The sequence below is a fragment of the Sceloporus undulatus genome, chromosome 4 (genome assembly GCF_019175285.1).
Source record: "Sceloporus undulatus isolate JIND9_A2432 ecotype Alabama chromosome 4, SceUnd_v1.1, whole genome shotgun sequence".
NCBI lineage: Eukaryota > Metazoa > Chordata > Lepidosauria > Squamata > Phrynosomatidae > Sceloporus > Sceloporus undulatus.
Genome location: NC_056525.1, coordinates 95,258,024 through 95,276,087, shown reverse-complemented (window position 1 = coordinate 95,276,087; position 18,064 = coordinate 95,258,024). Strand labels below are relative to the sequence as shown.

General features: G+C 40.9%; 1 protein-coding gene across 2 annotated transcripts in view; it reads left to right on the top strand.

The window, feature by feature from the left end:
- SLC44A5 (solute carrier family 44 member 5) overlaps window positions 1–18,064 on the top strand; it is a 125,709-nt gene that overhangs the window by 23,134 nt on the left and 84,511 nt on the right. For both annotated transcript variants that reach the window (XM_042464170.1, XM_042464169.1), the window contains exon 2: window positions 5,776–5,824. In XM_042464170.1, coding sequence (XP_042320104.1) covers window positions 5,776–5,824 — 49 coding nt within the window. The remainder of the gene's footprint in view (window positions 1–5,775; window positions 5,825–18,064) is intronic.

Here is an 18,064-nt window from a genome sequence, read left to right as displayed (position 1 = left end):
CTATTCACACACACAGACACAGACACACACACCCCCCCCACTCATTCATAGACATAAATGTCTGTCCATAGGCACTTCACTCCATGCATCTGATGAAGGAGATTTAGTCAAGGTTTATGCTATCAACTTTTTTCTTTCAGTCTGAAAGGGGCTACAATAGCCCTTTGTATGCTTTTTGCACTGTATGTCATGTTCTGAGATCATGGATAACGGTGTCCTGAATAGTCTTCAAAAGTGTTTTAAGAATGGGTACCGTATATTATTATCTGTGTTGGAGTAGTTGTTTCTTATAATGTAAGAAAAGCATACTGAAGTTCATGTTGATTTCACTTACCAGAAATAAAGGCCATAGTTTGAAATGTGTTTTAAAAGTAAGGAAATTATTCTTAATGTTTGTTCCTAACTTTTCACATAATTATTGTTTTTCAAAACTGTCTTCAGTCATATTGAAAATCTGTTTTAGCCAAATCACATCTCATCTTCATTGAAATCTAGACAGAGCTGCAAATTATGTGGTGCGAAATTATTTTTACAGGGTATGGGGATGCAAGGCTGTGAATGGAGCATCTTATTTCATTTTAACATTTGCAATTAAGATGTTCAGTGGATATTTTGAGAGAAAAGTAGTTAGAAATTCAAGACTGCAATGCTTAATGTGTTTTTTCTCTCTCTTCTTATGAGCCTGCACTGAAGAGATATATTGGTAAACCGTGATTATTTTAAGACAAATGAAAGAACAGTTCCACATGTTTCCATCACTGTTTCTTCAGATTTTGCAACAAAATCTTGCATCTGTCTTTGGAGAAATAAATCCTTTTGACTCATTAAGACACACCCGTGATACACTTTGTAACAATAGCTGGTTTTCAAAATACTGTTTTGTGCAGAACTGCTATAGAATAGTCATTTGAAACTAAATGATGACTACTTTTTCTTTATAGCATCTCTCACCATTTATACATACAGTATATTCTGAATTAAGCTATGAATATATAGTTGTTTTCAGTACTGCAGGTGTGTAGTTCATAATTTGGCCACATTCCTAAATAACAGAAGTGAACATATTGCAGCCCATGGCCTTGCTAGTCCTCCCCTGTTCTCCCCTCAACAACCCTCTGATTCACATGCGCCCCACATACTTCCTTTTTGCATCCAAAGAACTGGCAATTTTGCACCATTTTTACCCCTCTGACCTAGGCATATGGAGGGGAATTTTCAAAACCACATGCAACCGTCGTAGATGATGATGATGATGATGGAAGTGTGGGCACATTGAATGGGTGACAACAATGTTTGAAATCCTGGGGTGGTGGCAGCAGATGTAACCTACGCACCTCTGGAAATCCCCTACCTCCACTTTGTAAGGTGTATAACACTTATCTATGAAATGTCAGTTTAGCCAATGTGACATATAACTTGTCTGGTTCTTATGAACGGATAGACTGGTGTACTCACAGTTCTTCTCCATGGAACTGTAATGCTGCTCAGACCACTGGTGCATCCAGCCAATGGCTGTAACAGTCTACTATTCCAATTTTTTTTAGCCTGAGATGCTAGAGATTAAATCTGACACTTTCTGCATGTTTAAACATGTCTTCTATAATAAGGCTATGAGCTCTTACTGATGTGCTGCAGAGTTAAATCTTACTAGTTTAGCAGCTTAGAGGGAGTACACACTGACACTTTGTGCCAACCTGACTGCAGAGTAGGGCTGAACTAGGACTGAGCATCCACACACACCTAGCCCTAGTTCTGCCTCTTGGCCGCCATCATGGCATGCACCTCATCCATATGGCATGCACCATGATGGCGTCTCTGGCACGCAGTGCCCAAATGGCGCTGGCCAGAAGAGGCATCATCATGTCATCTGATGCCCCTTCCAGGAAGCTGCTCAGAGCAGTTTCTTTTGAGGTGCGGGTCAATGCCACAGCAGTGCAGCTGCTGCAGCACCGATCCGGGGCATACAGGAGCAGTGTCCCCAGACCTGGCAAAAAACTGCATCTAGAGACAAAGTGGCAGCTCCCCCCCCCCCCCCATAAGAGCAGATTTATTCTGCTCCTATTTGGGGCAGAAGCTGGCTGGATTGGGGCCACATGAATGTTTGCCATAGCCCTGATCCAGCCTAAATGGGGCAGCTCCAAGCTGCCCTGATGGGGGCCATCTGTTCTGGCCCATAATTGGCCATCTGTATCCATGATTTCTTTATCAGTGGATTGAACCACCCACAGTTTGAAAATACAGTTTTCCAAAAAGATATATATTACAAAAAGCAAACTTTGATTTTGCTATTTTATATAAGAGACACCATTTCACTACACTGTTGTATTTAATGTGACTAGAGCATCCATGGATTCTGCTAACCACAAGGAGTTCTAGAACCAAACCCCAGTGGATACCAAGGGCTCACTATATTTTCCTGTTAGTTTGCATCAAACACTTGTGCTAACACTCTTTTTAAACCAATTGATTGTGGGTTTTGTTTATTTGATGGTTTTGTTAATATTCAACTAACTCATAATTTACCAGGCTTCCGGTCTGTAGGACATCAAAAATAAGCTTAATTTTTTTTAAAAAAATGTAATTGTGTTTTTAATTGAAATTTTTTAGAAGAACAAAAATGTCATATTGTAACCAACACTTAAATAATTTATATAATGAAGAGCACTCAAATTCCAATCATTTGCTTTTGAAGATAAGACATAAAAATTGAAAAACAGATATATAAGCCTATAAAAGTGATTTGATCAAATTAATTTAATGAGAGTGATGGCACTTTGTTCTAGTAGTATATATATGTCTCCCCTTCATGGCTCTACAGCAGGGATAGGCAACCTTTTTGAGCCGGGGGTCGGGTTGCTGTCCCTCAGACAACTTGGGGGCCGAAGCGGGCCGGGGAGCTTCCACCCTCTGGGGGTGGGGCCGCATGCCGTGGGCAGAGCTTCCTCCCTCTGGGGGCGGGGCTTTCTCTGCTCCCTTTCCTGACCTTCAGCTGTCTGAGAGACAGCTAGAAGTGGGGGGGGGATTGAGAGAGGAGGTGACAGGCATACACCTGCTCCTCCTGCCCTTCCTTGGCCACCAGCTGCCTCTCAAGAGACAGCTGGGGACCAATAAGGGCCCGTGAGGGGCAGGAGCAACAGGTGTGTGCCCGCCCTCTCCTCCTCGGTACCTTCCTTCGGCCGAATGGGCTCCAAGGGGCCCTTTCGGCCGAAGGGAAGGGATGCCGAAGGGCATGGCTTGGGCTCCCCCATGGCGCCTTCAGCCCCAGGCCTCTCTCTCCGGAGGGAGGCCTGGGGCTGCATGGGCCGAGAAGGAGCCTGTGGAAGTCCTCCTCCTCCTCCTCCTCCTCCTCCTCCTCCTCCTCCTCCTCCTCCTTCCTTCCTTCCTCCCTCCCTCCTTCCTTCCTCCTCCTCCTCTTCCTCTTTCCTCCCTCCTCCCCCTCTTCCTCCTTCCTCCCTCCCCACCTCCTCCTCCTCCTGCTCCTTCCTTCCTCCCTCCTCCTGCTCTTCCTCCTCCTTCCTTCCTCCCTCCTCCTCTTGCTCCTTCCTTCCTCCCTCCTCCTTCTCTTCCGCCTCCTCTTCCCCTGCCCCCTTCCTTCCCTTCCTTCCCTGCCTGCGGCTGCCTGGCAGCCATGGGAAGGGAAGGATGGGAAGGAGGAGGAGGACCCCCGCCCCCTTCCTTCCCTGCTAGAGGAGGAACTCTTCCTCTTGAGGCTGGCTGGCCAATGGGGGCAGGCTGGAGCTGCAACAGCCTGACCCCTGCCAGCAGCCATTGGCCAGCCAGCCCCAAGAGGAGAAACTCCTCCTATTTAGCCCCGTGCGCAGCCCTGCAGGTGTGTGCAGGGCTACATGAAGCTGTGGGCGGCGGCGGCGCACTGTCTGCGGCCTGCCCTCCTCGGCGGCAGTGCCGCAGTACCGCCTGTGGCAATCGGCGGCAGGACCGGGCTGGGGCCGGCCCTGCTGCCTCGGCGGGCCGGATGCGGCCCGTGGGCCGGGGGTTGCCTACCCATGCTCTACAGCTTCAGATAGCTCCTTCTCCTCAGCCTCTCTTTTTCTTACAAGACATACATATACAGTACATGCATGTACTGGGAGGCACATTTCCCCTTGGACTGGGAACTAACATTCTAACTACAACCAAATCTGTCTAGGAAAAAGAGGGTTCTTACAAGATCATGGACATGGTTTCTGAACTCCACCCTAGCAGCAGGAGAGGGAGAGCTAAGAATCCTTCCTGTTAAGAGACCAGCTGCATTTGGTTCCTCTTATCCCAGTAATGCTTCCATTCAGGGAACCTAGTTACTGTAAAAATGTCAGAACCTTAAGATTTGGTGCCTTAGATGCCTGAGATTGCTTATCAATATCATTTCCTTCTCCTCCTCTTGGTTTTCTTTTTGTATAACATCTTTTGGGCTTACATTTGTAAATACAGATTGAGAGCAGGGGCCATGTTCTTTGTTTTAGGAGTTCAGGGAGCTTTTTTTTCCCCAGATGGAAAGCATGAAGCTAACTAAATAAGATGAAATAAATAATGACTAACTAACAAAGATGAGCAAAGCTATATCTTTGAATCTTAAATAAATATGAGATAGTCCATCTTATCCCTGTTCTCCCTGGATGTTCTAAACTGCAATTCTTATTATTCCAGTGACCATGCTGGTTGGTAGTGAAGAGAGGTGTAGCCAATGGAGCAGTGGTAACTTTGGTGTAATGGCCCTTGTCATTATAATTCCATTTACCACCAACTCCAAGGAGACTCCAAAAATGATAATTATTCATCAACATCAACATCTGGTCTTTCATAAAGCTAATGAATCCTCTTCATTGTATAAGCCATTCCCAAATACTTTGGATTAAAACAGGGAGAGGTCATAACAATACATTGTGTCTGGTAAAACCCGTTTGCCTTCCAAGTATGGTGGTGATTGCTAATGTACTCAGAGAGGACAGGGAAGTGTCAGATGATGTCGCAGTATCTGCTAAGCAAAATATTGCAAGCTTTGACCCTGTAAGTCCTGGCTCCATTAATTCCTCCACTGGTTGCAACCAAGCAGATCAGCAGGGCACAACATTGTGAAGGTCTGTTATAGTTCCAATGGTATTTATAGCAAATAGTTAAAATAGGTTGGGAGCTAAGTATGCATCAGGAAATGCTAGAACTAGAACCAGAGACCTTCAGTTCTGGGTATACTTGCCATGTGGTGTATTAGGACTGTAGCTTTTACAGGGCCTTTGCCTGAGAGGTAAGGTCTTTTTGAATCCTTTCACGTTATGCAATTATAGCATTATGATTGCATTTTGAAAGACATACTGTATAACATCCTATGGAATTCTGGAATTTGTAGTTTTGTTGAGACACTGGAGATCTCCGGCTCAGAATTCTTAATGCTCCTCTCTAAACTGCAAATGCTAGAATCTCATAGGATGAAATGAGGAGAGTCAGAGCGGAATCACAGTGCTATAATTGGGTAGTATAAAAATGCACATTATGTCCTTTGCCTCTGACTCTATGGCTTGGTCCTTTAACTTTAATCCAAATACTTTCAGATGGCTTTCTCCAGCTGGGTTTTGACAACCTTGCAAATGAAACACAAATTTACCCCTTAAGTGCAGCAGTGAACCTGATAAGTGGAGCAGTGAAACCCTATATTATAAAAGCAATTCCGTGCATCAGATTATACAGCATATTATTAATGCTCCCTATGAGGATTAGTTTAAGATAAACTGGTTGCAAACTATTCTTCTTTATTCTATTTATATTATTTTATTTTAAATGCAGGTGAACCAAGGAAATTTGACCCAAAATTCAGCGGACCTATTCATAACAGGTAAATATTTTAATTTAGTATTTAGAACTCTTACACTGTTTTTCTGAGAACAAAAGGGGAAAATGTATTTAATTGAATTTTTGTCCCTAGATATTGTCATCTTTTTATTTATTTTTCTTATTAAAGCATTTGTTTATCACCTCCTAGCTTCCTAAGGCCTTCAAAGTGATGGACAAAAGATTGAAAAAATAAACATGCAGTTGGCACAGTACTGGTGATTTATCATTTCTGAAGCATGCACTAGTCAACCATGTGGCTACTGCATGTTCCATTAACTCTGGCTTCTGAATATTTTTCACAGGTAGTCCCACATAGAGTGTATTAGAGCAATCACTGTGGCCAAATCTGCCCTCCCCAGAAAGGGAAGATGCATTGGTGTCCCAACCAAAGATGGACAGTTTTTTGTGCTTTGGAAGTCTCTAAACCAACAGTTTAGAGAATATCACTGCCTCTTTTTCATATTCTAGAACATGCTAGTTACAACTGCACATCCCAGAGAAGATTTCTGGAATGCTACAGTTAGAAGGTGAAGAATTCTGGCAATGATTTCATTTATTTCAGCACTGAGATCAGGGATTAATTGCTTATAAATATTTATTTAGATTGTACAGCTGAACAAGGGAATGGATTTATAAAAGAAGATACTATAGCAGGAAGGAAAGTGAATTGCTGATGCATCCAAAAATTCCAATGTGATTTAATTACTGCTAATAGAAAAATGTAGCTATGTACCACTTGGATTCTGTCAGTAGATGCAGGTGCAGGCATACCAAATCAAATCATAGGTCCAAAACACACTCCAAAAATAATCCTGAGAATTGTAGTTTATTGTGGCACCAGAGCTTTCTGACAGAAAAGTTTCACAAAACTACAGTTCCCAGAATTCCTTAGCATTAAGTCAGGGCAGTTAAAGCCGTGTCAAACTGGATTGTTTCAGCAGTGTGTTTTGGACCATAATCTTCCAGTCTTCTTGTTGTTGCTCATCCAACAAGTTCACAGTAGAGTGTTTTTCCCTATAAAGTTGTCTCATTTTTTAGTAAAGGATTATGTAGTTTTGCATAACTAATGAATGATTTCATAAGTGAATTAGAATCATAGACTCGTAGAGTTGGAAAGGACCTTATCAGCCATTAAGTCGAATTCCCTGTTCAGTGCTAAATGCTAACGCTTTCCCAGCAGGTAGCTATCCAACTTCTTTTTGAAGACATCTAGAAAAGGAGATCCCACCACTTCTCTAGGCAATTGGTTCCATTACCAAACCACTCTTACTGTCAAGAAGTTCCTTTTAATATTCAACCAATATCTGCTGTCTTGTAAAATAAAACAATTAGACCTGGTCTCACCCTATGGGACAGCAGAAACCAGGTCAGCCCGCTTCTCCCTGTGTCAGACCTTGAAGTATTTTTTAAAATGTAGTCATGCCACCCCATAGTCTTCTCTTTGCCAACCTGAATGTGCCTCACTTCTCCAAACTTTCTTCATATGTTTTGTTCTCCATACTTTTATCAGTATGACGGCATCTTTATGAAGCTAACATACCAACTCACCATATATATATTTCAAGAATGATATTTTAAACTATTCTTGTACATGTTTTTTTTTAAATATAAGAATTGCTGTATTCTCAGAAACAGTCTGAATGTTGTGTTTTTCTATGGAAACAAGATGTGTGTTCACTATCATAAAACAGAAAATGTACATCCATGCAATCATTCTAGTTACATCTTTGCATTTCTCAGAACCATCATATGGGTTAAAATGGCAATACATCACTAATCAAACTAGCACATCAAAAGGAAAAGCACATTAGACACTTCATCATGTGTCCTAAGCATCATTTGTGAATGCCTTCATTGTCCATTGAACCTAACATCTTGGACCAAGAGTAGCAAAATTAGGTACTATGCAATCAGACTCAACTTTATTTTCACCCTAATGATATACAATGGCTCTAAAGAGTTGAAAAGCTTTGAAGCTGGGAAGGCAGAAGAGAAGTATTACAAGCACTGCACTTTATCCCGAAGTCCTGACTAGAGGCAAAATTCATATTAAGTTTAATGGCAACTGAAGAGATTTGGTATCTTTCAGAGCCCACATGCTGTGTTGCAGTTTATTGGCAGCATAACAAGTCATCTTCTGATTTTAGCCCCCTGCTTTGCACTATGATACTCTAATAGAAATGTATAGTTACCATGACAATAGCTGCAGATGATGCATCTATTTAAATTGGGCAGCTTGTGGCCCAGAGTATATTCCTTATGGTGGCTACTACACAACCACTAGATCATATAAGCTCTGTGTATTTTAAAATGCTTTAGGGAGAAATGCAGTATGGTGAGGCATTTTTTCCCTTAGTAGCTACAAATTCCTCTCTGTGCAATAAATACATAGGATTCATGGCTTCCTTTTCAGTTTTCTTCTATTTTCTCCCCCCCCCCCCCCCCTTTTTTTTTTTTAAAAAAAGGAAGGCTGAATCTGGGACATTTTTTAATCTCATTTTATGGCGTGGGAGTGATGTCCTGTGATAAATAATAACTAATACTTATTCTAAGCATTGATCCCAATTTTTAGCTCTCTTGCTGTTGAAGAAGGTATTTTGTTGACTGCTAAGATAGGCAGATATAATTACTGCTAGGGTTTTTTCCTTAACCCCCCCCCCCCGTGGATAATGATACAGTACTTTGTTGAAACAAAAGTGTGTTTCCTTTATTTTATTTATAAATGGCTTGCAATAAGAATCCAAATAAAGAACATTAAAAGGGAAAGCAAATAAAAGAAAATGGCATTGTATTTTAGACCTTAACCCTATCACTGACTAAGTAAGCCTATTATTAGTTCTTGTGTTTACTTAAGGATGCAGGGTGGAGATAGAAATATGTTCTATTAGTTAATACCAGTTCCTAAAATAAACATATAGAAAATATATAGCCAAACACCTGCACTAAATTTTTAAGTGGATGATTCTGGCGACCTTTCTGACTACCTGTGGTGAGGAAGTGGATGCAGTTGCTGCATATGTTCCTGTTCCATCTTCCTTCCTAGTAGATATTCACATGTGGTTGTTCAGTGAAGTGTGTGTGCTGTCATTCCCAGTTCCTATGCAGCATATGAATTCTGTGAATTGAGCCTATGCATTTCTAGATGGTCCAATCATTTGTGTTAGGTGGGGCAAGCACAACTCTGCTATAAGAAAGTTTATCAGAACAAGCCAAAGGCAGTGATAGAAAGTCACTTTCCTATGAATGACATTTACAGTCTTTTTAGTATCAGGGAAATTTAGTGTCAGGCAAAAGATACGAGTACAGTTGCAGAATGTGTCATAAGATGTAATACAGACTGCCAATTAATTTTTAAAAGTCAGATGTAAAGCAAGATAAAAATTGTCTAGAGTTTGTCATATGCATCATGCCTACAGGCAACACAAAAATCCACCTGGAGTGAAAATTTGTAAAATGGAAACCTGATCAGTTTCCCAATATCTATCCTCACTGTTAGTGTTAAGGAAGGGTGGGGTCAAGAGTGCTTTGATTCTGTGTTCCTGCATGGCAGGGGGTTGGACTGGGTGGCCCTTGTGGTTTCTTCCAATTCTATGATTCTTACTGCACAACCCCTAGGGACGGGCTCAGTGCAGAACAAAAGGGAGCGAGATGGGAACAGAATGGGGCAAAGGATGCATTTTATCGCATGTTAGAACACTGCCACTGGAAGTTCCCATTCCATCCCTGATCTGTCTCAGAGGAACTGAGATTTTCAGGAACTGTTCAGAATCATTCTGCACCGAGCCCATCCCTAGGGGCTGTGCGGTAAGCTTATTTAACTGTAGCCTTTAATATGACAGGTTTTACAGCATGACATTGTTAGGTTGTTTTTAAGTGATGTAAGCATTGTCTAGTCTCCAGGATGGAGCAGGTTTTAAAGAAATAAATTTTAAAGAAATAAATTGCTTGTCTATATGAGGTCTCTTGGTATGTGATTGTACATGTAAAATTCGCATTAATACTGCCCTGATGTATGTTGTCTTAGTGGCATTCTATACCCCCATAATATCAAAAGGGAAAGGCTTGATGACACCTAAGGTCCGCATAGTCCAAAGCTTGGAAAAGTTACTTTAGGATTACAATTCACAAAAATTCCCACCAGCATTATGGGTAGGGGATTTGAGGAGCCATAGTCCAAAAAAGGATCTTTTCCAAATTCTGAACTTGTCCAGCACCCTGTTTCTTGATATGGCTCACCAAATGATTCCAAAAAGCTACAATAAGTGTTCAAAACCAACAGACTTGCTTGCTGTCAATCTCCAATGATGGCTGTGCTGAATCTCAGGATTCAGAGTCATTATACCTTTAAATCTGTAGATTCAGTATAGCTTTCATATGCAGCAGGGCTAGACAAAGGACACTGAAGGGCAGAATATAGCCCCTGACTCCCCTGGATCATTCTTTGAATAACAAAAACAGCTGAGCAACTTCCAGGAATGGCAGTTTATCTTTAAAATAGGTCTCAAGGCCTCCCTGCACATAAAGAATACCCGATTTTCTTAACTAGAAATCCAGCAATTTGGGGGATTCTTTGTAGCATTTATGGCAGTCTTTGAGGTGCCCAAAAGGTCAGAAAATTGGTTCCAAGACTTGCCATAGTTATTCCCCTTGCAATATATAGCCATGTGATAAGCCTCCTTGCTCTTTTAATTTCACCAGAAAGCAATCACAGCCTGACACTAGAACAATGTGATATTTCTCCTCCAATATTTAGAGCATACTCTCAGCACAAAATTCAGAATCATACAAGCCACTGTATTTCTTATTACCACCTATGGATGTGAGAGCTGGTCAGTCAAGAAAGAAGATAGGAGGAAAATCAACTCAATTGAGATGTGGTGCTGGAGAATAGTGCTGAGTTTTCCATGGACAGCCAAAAGGACAAACAAATGGGTCCCAGAGAAGATCAAGTCAGAAATATCCCTAGAAGCCAGGATGACAAGACTTAGACTGTCATATTTTGGACACATCATGACAAGGCATGAATCACTGGAAAAGATAATAATGTTAGGAAAGGTGGTGGGAAGTAGAAAGAGAGGAAGGCCACATGCTAGATGGATGGACTTTATTAAAGAGACCGTGAAAATAAGTTTGCAGTAGCTAGGCAGATCAGTAGAGGACAAGGGGGTCTGGAAGTATCTTATCCATAGCATTGCTATGGGCTGGGATTGACACAAAGGCAGCTAACAACAACAACCATAACTATAAAAGTAATTAAGTTTTAACAGTTATCAGTGTCATCACTAGAAGGTGTAGACCATACTGGGTGACACACAGTCAGGCCCTTGTCCTGCTGCTTAAATGGAGGGGTAGAAATGTTTTCATTGTAGATTCCATTCTCTACATTGCAATAGTGCTGCAGGTGTGACATAAGAATGTCAATTTGTTTTGTTTCTGGGACTTGTTAACCACTGTTCAGTCCTTAAAGAAAATTGTTCATGCTTATTGTTTTGGGGTTAATTCCCAGAAAGCACAATTCCTGAGATGTGCCAGTTTTACAACAAAATACTTTCTATAACATAGATGCTTGCAAGTCAGAAAACTAGTGAGAGTTTTCCTTTAGCAAACAGGTCAAGCCAAGAAACACATGGACATGTTCCATCTTTAATCCTGTTACAAACCAATATCCTCAGAAAGAATGTTACTTTGATTTCCTGGAATCATCTCTTTCCCATATCTCCCTTGTTTCACTTGTATGAGTGCAAGTAAAAGATATACCAAAGTAAAGCACAACTGAGGTGGAGACTATTGCATCTCAGAGTGGCAAACCACTGAAGAGTTCTGGTTGGTATGTGAGCCCTGACTACAGCTTGGAAAACTTACTTTTTTAGACTACAACTTTGGGAATCACCCAGCGAACATGATGACTAGCCATACTAACTAGAAGATTCTGCAAATTGTATTCCAAAGAGTTGGGAGGTTGTAATCCATACAAATAAAAGAAGCCATTAGTGCATCTACACTGCTGAAATAATGCAGTTTCATACCACTTTATCTACCATAACTCCATCCTACAGAATCCTGGGATTTGTAGTCTTCTGAGGCACCGGCACTCTTGCAGACTAAAGTCCTTATAAAACTACAAATCCCAGGTTTTCATAGGGTGGAGCTATAGCACTTAGTGGTGTCAAACTGTATTATTTCTACCCAGTTGCCCCAAATACTGTCTCTTGGTATATCATAATGTATTTAATATTAATATGAAAGAAAACACATCTGTTATTTGGCTAGGAAGGTAGGAAAACAAAATTGTGCAGAATAAGATTTTTGCAGAATTGCTAAGCTTTGTGAATACAAATACATTACTGAGAATATGTTGTAAATGTATTTCTGTTGTTCCCTAGAAAAGAGGAGAACAAGACCACCATCAATTATTTATCCATTTTATTTTTCTCTCTGGACAAACTTCAAAGAGAAACAGTGGCACTGTGATATTCAAAGCAATATCTTATACACACAGTGTTCTTTCCCACCCATGAGTGTACTTCGTTGACTCTTATTGTTATAGTCGATATTTTGAAACTAGATAGAAAAATCTGAGTGTATATTTAGGGTTTAGTATTTAACTCAATAGGAGAGGCTATATTAATTATTAATCAGGAAAGCTGTGTTAATGTAGTTCTTTCTGTTATAATCTCCTTGCATGCATTAGGAAATCACCCTAATGCCAGCTAAACATTTTATCTTAAAATTTTCTGTGATCACTCACCATAGCAACTTGCCATTCTTGGAGGTAATTGCATAGTCCTTGACTATGTGGCCAGGTGTTTTATGATTATCCCAGCTGATGAAAAACACCAGGGTTTTTTCAATTTATGGATATCTGAGTGTGGGCATGAGCTATAGTTGATGTGAATAACCTTAATTTCAGGGTGAAACAAACCATTCTGGAGAGAGAAAACTTTACCTGCAAACACTTGGGCAATGGCCAACATCATACAAGCAGATACTGCTTACCTGACTAGAGTTTCCCTGGCCCTCCACTTTCAGCCCCTTTGCCATCTCCCACATCTACTCTGTAGGGTCCCACTCCCCTAATGCTCCAGAGCAACTTTTGAGGATGCATGTGGGGTTTCAGGGATGGAGGGGTTGGCTCCTTTCTTGTCAGTTATGCTGAGATAAGCTGTTCCTCAGCCATTGAGGGGAGGCAGTACAGCTGGCCCTCCTTATCCACAGATTTTTAATCCACAGATTCAAGCATCCGTGGCTTGAAAATATATTTTTAAAAAAGTTTAAATTCCAAATAGCAAACCTTGATTTTCCATTTTATATAAGGGACACCATTTTGTTCTGCCATTATATTTTATGGGACTTGAGCATCCACGGATTTTGTTATCCACGGGGGATCCTGGAACCAAACCCCAGCAGATAAAAAGGTCCCACTGTAATTAGTATTACCTTAGTTTATGTGGTGGATTCTCCAGTGGATTTTCTATCTTACTTAGTGCCATTGATTATGCCTTTCCTGCTACAGTTTCCTCTCCTTCTTTTTGCATTTGTCACACAGGTCTGTCTATTCAATCAAAAAGAGGATGATGTCATTACATTACACAATCAATTAGATGTGGCTGTATAACACTGTCCCTTGGTATAGGTGTGAGTAATTGATAGCAAAAGGGAGATAATAGTTTTTAAAAAATAAAACCACCAATATTCAATGCCATTAATGGGCAGCAGTTTTTCAGTACTTTCAAATGTGTCTTATTTTTTTTCTCCAAACTGGACTGTTCATTTATTTGGATTTTATCCCTCTTTTCTTTCATGGTTGGAACTCAAATGTATAGTAATGTGCATTGAACCATGATTTTGTGACTATGGGAAATTTTTCAAGAAGCTCAATTGCCAGAAGGGCACCAGAATCTGGGGTATTTTCTTTTAAAGTTGAAAATAAATAACAGGGCACACACCTAAGGTTTTGTGAGTTAATTCCATATATTTAAGAAGGCAGTTCCAACCATTCTTTCTATATTTCCCAAACCATGCTGTACTAGTTGTTATTTTCAGAGATTACTAGATGACTCTTCAGTTTGTCAGTTTTACATAAATTCTTAATCATATAGACAAAGGCTTCTGCAGAGTATGTCTTTGATTTAAATGTTTGGTAATAGCCAGTGCAAGAACTGACTAGAAGTGGATGTCTAGAAAAATCAAACGTATGATGTAATGCAACAAATCTGTAACATGTGCTAATTTTTAGCTACCATGTACATGGAATTGGAGTTGCCCTATTCCATTTCTGCAAATCTGGGCAATCAGTTAGCATGTTATGTTTCAAATTTATGCAAATTAATCAATTGTTCTTTTATTCCACATGTTTCAGCCTTCATATCATTTATTACAGTTACTGGTCTGGATAAATCCGTACAGAGCAACGTTTAAAGGAGACTCAAGTTCAGATTTCTGCTCATGGAATTTACCATAGAGGCCACCATTACTTGTCAGCAAACCTGCCTTAAAAGTTCCCTTTCCTCTGGCACTCTCTTGCTTACACTGCCTGTTACCTTTCCCTCCTTCTCCTGTACTTACCTTGTGCCACCACAGAGCTCTTCTCCTTTGCTTCTTACATACCACCACTCACATTGCTCTCTGCCCTTCCTTCCTACTTCCTCCATTGCTTCACTTTGCATCCTGACACTGCATCCTCCCCTGTTTCTTACAAAACTCTGTTTATCTTGCTCATCTCCTTCCCTCCTATTTCCTCTCTTCCATCTGTACCCTTGCAACATCATATATACCTTCCTTGTTTCTTGCCATTGTTGCACTGCTAGCATGGCTCACTCCCTTTCTGTCCTACTCCTTGACTTACTTCCTTCATGCTCCCCTTTCACAATGTCTCCTTCCCTTGCTCCTTATATGATGCTTCTCACACTACTCCCTCCCTTCCCCTCCCACTGCTTCCCATGGCTCATCTTGCACACTTACAATGCGTACTTTTGCTTCTTGCACTCAGCTGATTACCAGGTTTATTTCCCCTTCCTTGTGCCTGAAAGGTCGCTAGACCTGTTTCTCACACAAGAGTTGCATAGAAAAATGCCTGAACATTTTGTCCTGTATCTCAGCTATAGGGCTATAGACTTAAAAAAGCAAGCAAGCAAGCTTGGAATCTGGGCTAGATTGTGGCCTAAATTAGGTCCTGAATAGCATGCCTTGAATCCAGGAAAAACATAACCAGACTATGGCTATGATTACCCTACATGGAGTTGATGCCTATAATTACACAAACACTTATTAAGCTTTTATTCAGTGTTTTATTCCTAGTGACCCAATAGAACATTCATTTGGGGCATTGTTTTCTTCAAATATCCAGGTTTTCCTAGAAAATATTCTAAACATTTTAGCTGTTTTGAACCTCCACGGCAACATTTGGGAACTTTTCGCATATTAAATTGTATGGCGGGTGTACATTTGTTTATATTTCTACATTGCTGTCCTAAATTACCTTAGCACACCAATGTACATTGGTTTATTTTTCTACATTGCTGTCCTGAATTACCTCAGCACAGAAAACTAACAACAGTTAAATGGAAAATGACAAATATATATATTTTAAAAAGAACAATGTATATCCTCCAACATTTCCCAGATGAAAGCTAGACACATGCCACCAAGCTACATCAGGGTGTGATCAAGATGGCAAAAGTTGTTAATGAAGAAGAACACACAAGCTAGGAGATGCTACAGCAGTTTGCTTTTGCCTGAGTCTGCAGGGCAGGGCAAGATTCTATCCCCTCATGTCCTCCCATCTTGTTGAGTTCAGTGCAAACTATGGCCTGAGACAGATGGGCCAAAAGGGCTGTCTTACCGCCAAAACTAGGGTTCCAGAGTGTGCGGCAACTGCACGCTCCCAAACCCTAGTAAAAACAGCTGGAAAAGTGGCATGACATAAGATTAATTGGCACCGTTTGAGGGAATGATGCATCAAGCTCAACAGAATGTTCAGATAGGTTAAAAATAACTAAAAATATTTTCATTAAGACAGTTCCAGCCAGATTAAAACAATTCATGTAAGAGAGACTGAAACCCTTGTTTGCATAGGATGGTGGAAGGGCATTCAAGGAGTGGGGATGATAAGCGTCCCCCAAGAGGGAGTTCCAAAAGCTAGAGCTAATCCCAGTTATATGTTTGTCTGGGAATTGGAACAAACAAGAGAGTTTTCATTGTATGGGTATGCACAAGACAGACAGATATGTATATAGTGTCTGAAGATTAAAATAAAACAAAATATAAAAAATAATCATAGGAAAATTAGTGTTTCCATTTAGCTTCTGTGTAGCAGAGGTGCATATGGTTTTGGAACATCGAATTTTACATTTGGTACTGCTATTCCTTGGCATTACTATACTAGTAATATAAGAAGCAAAGATGTATTATTTTCTTTCAAACACCAGTATCATTTAATAGGCAGAGTTGTGTCTACATGAATTCTAAAGTGGGAGAATCTAAACTAGAACCATCCCTCAAACATTTAAAGGCTCTTCATTGATAAGCAGTTTTGCTTATCAGTTAATTAGATACATTAAATACAAGTGACATTAGTTCATGAAAACAAATGTTTGGATTGAATTGAACTGATAGACCAATTAACAGTATGGATAGAGATTATGCTATTTATTTCCATATGTTGTTTTTCCCCCTGTGCATGTCCCTTTTTGAACTGGATGCTACAAGGGCCATGTCTGGTCCCAGAGGTGGCCTGGTTCCCCCCCCCCCCCTTTGCAAAGGCCCTCTGCTGGCATAGTAGTTAAATGCTGGTACTGCAGCCACTCACTCACAAACCACAAGATTGTGAGTTCAATCCCAGGGGCTCAGGGTCAACTCAGCCTTGCATCCTTCCGAGGTCACTAAAGTGAGTACCCAGCTTGTTGGGGGTTATTAGTTTACATTGTAAACCACTTATAGACTGCTTAGAGTGGTATGAAGCGGTATATAAATAAAGCTGCTATTGCTGTTGCGATGCTGTGCAGCTGATCTCATGTGCATCCCGCTGATCCATGCATCCTGCGATGTGCGTCCCCCTGATCTATAGTTTCTTTGCTCTGAGGTTAGAATGAGGTGCCCTGCCTTGATCACATGTCTGAGTGCTTTGTTCAGACCTCAGATGTGCAGAAGCAGTAGATGCACTGGGGGGCGGGGCGGGGGCAGAGCAGGACATGTTTCTCACAGCCATCCATCATCAGAACTCTGGATCTTCCAGGAAGATCTGGAGCAACTGGGGCCTTCTCCACAGTAAGAAGGGTAGAACCCAGTTCTGGTGCTAAATGAGTGGCCGCTGTCCAGTCTGTTCACACCAGAGCCAGAGTTTGAGTTGTGTGTTATCCATTCACCACACCAAGATGACAGGGGGCAGTTGTTTTATTTGGCTCATGCAGACTGGGGAAAAGATCCATGCAACGCATAGCCAGCCCCACCATTAGGCAAAGTGAAGCAACTGCCTCAGGCTGCAGATCAGGGGTGTCATGAAAAAGTAGCAAAATATTAGTTATTTGTGGTTATGGATTTTTTTTCACTGACAGGAAGAAGAAAAGGTGGTGTGTGGATATCAAAAAGAAATATAGAAAGCCTCTGCTTGATTATTCTCATCATTTTCTGACTCTCTTTTCATTTGGCTGGCACAATCAGTGTTGATACTTGCACACCTTGTTATTACCTCATTCATTTGTCCAGAGCAAGGGAAATTTGTCAGTCATCTTTTCAGTCTGGTCTGAAAAGAGTCAAGGAGCTGAGCTTCCTTTGTACTCCACCACTGGTTCCAGATACCAACAGTTCTACCTGAGGCTTTTCTCCCTCACTTTTCCTTTGATCTGTTTGAGAGAACCTCTGAAATGAGTTCTTCAGCCCAGAATTCAAAGTTCATGGCACCACTATAATGCACTAAAGGGAGGAAGCGGCAGGCAGTGGGGGTGGGAAACAAATCTTTTAACATATATGTAGTCAGGGAAGCATAGCACTTCAAAGTTTGTTGAATTAAAACTCAAAACATTTCATGTTTTAAGCTTAATTTGGTTACCAGGTCATCTGCTTTGGTGTTTATTTCTCTCATACAGCAATGATAAAATACCTTAGTTTCACTTTCTTCCATTTAAAAAAACCAAATCTGTTTCTTTCCATTCTAAAAATATAGGTTATACAGTGGCTCCTTGGTACCCACTGAAATTTGGTTCTAGGTCCTCCCATGGATACCAGAATCTGTGGATGTTCAAAT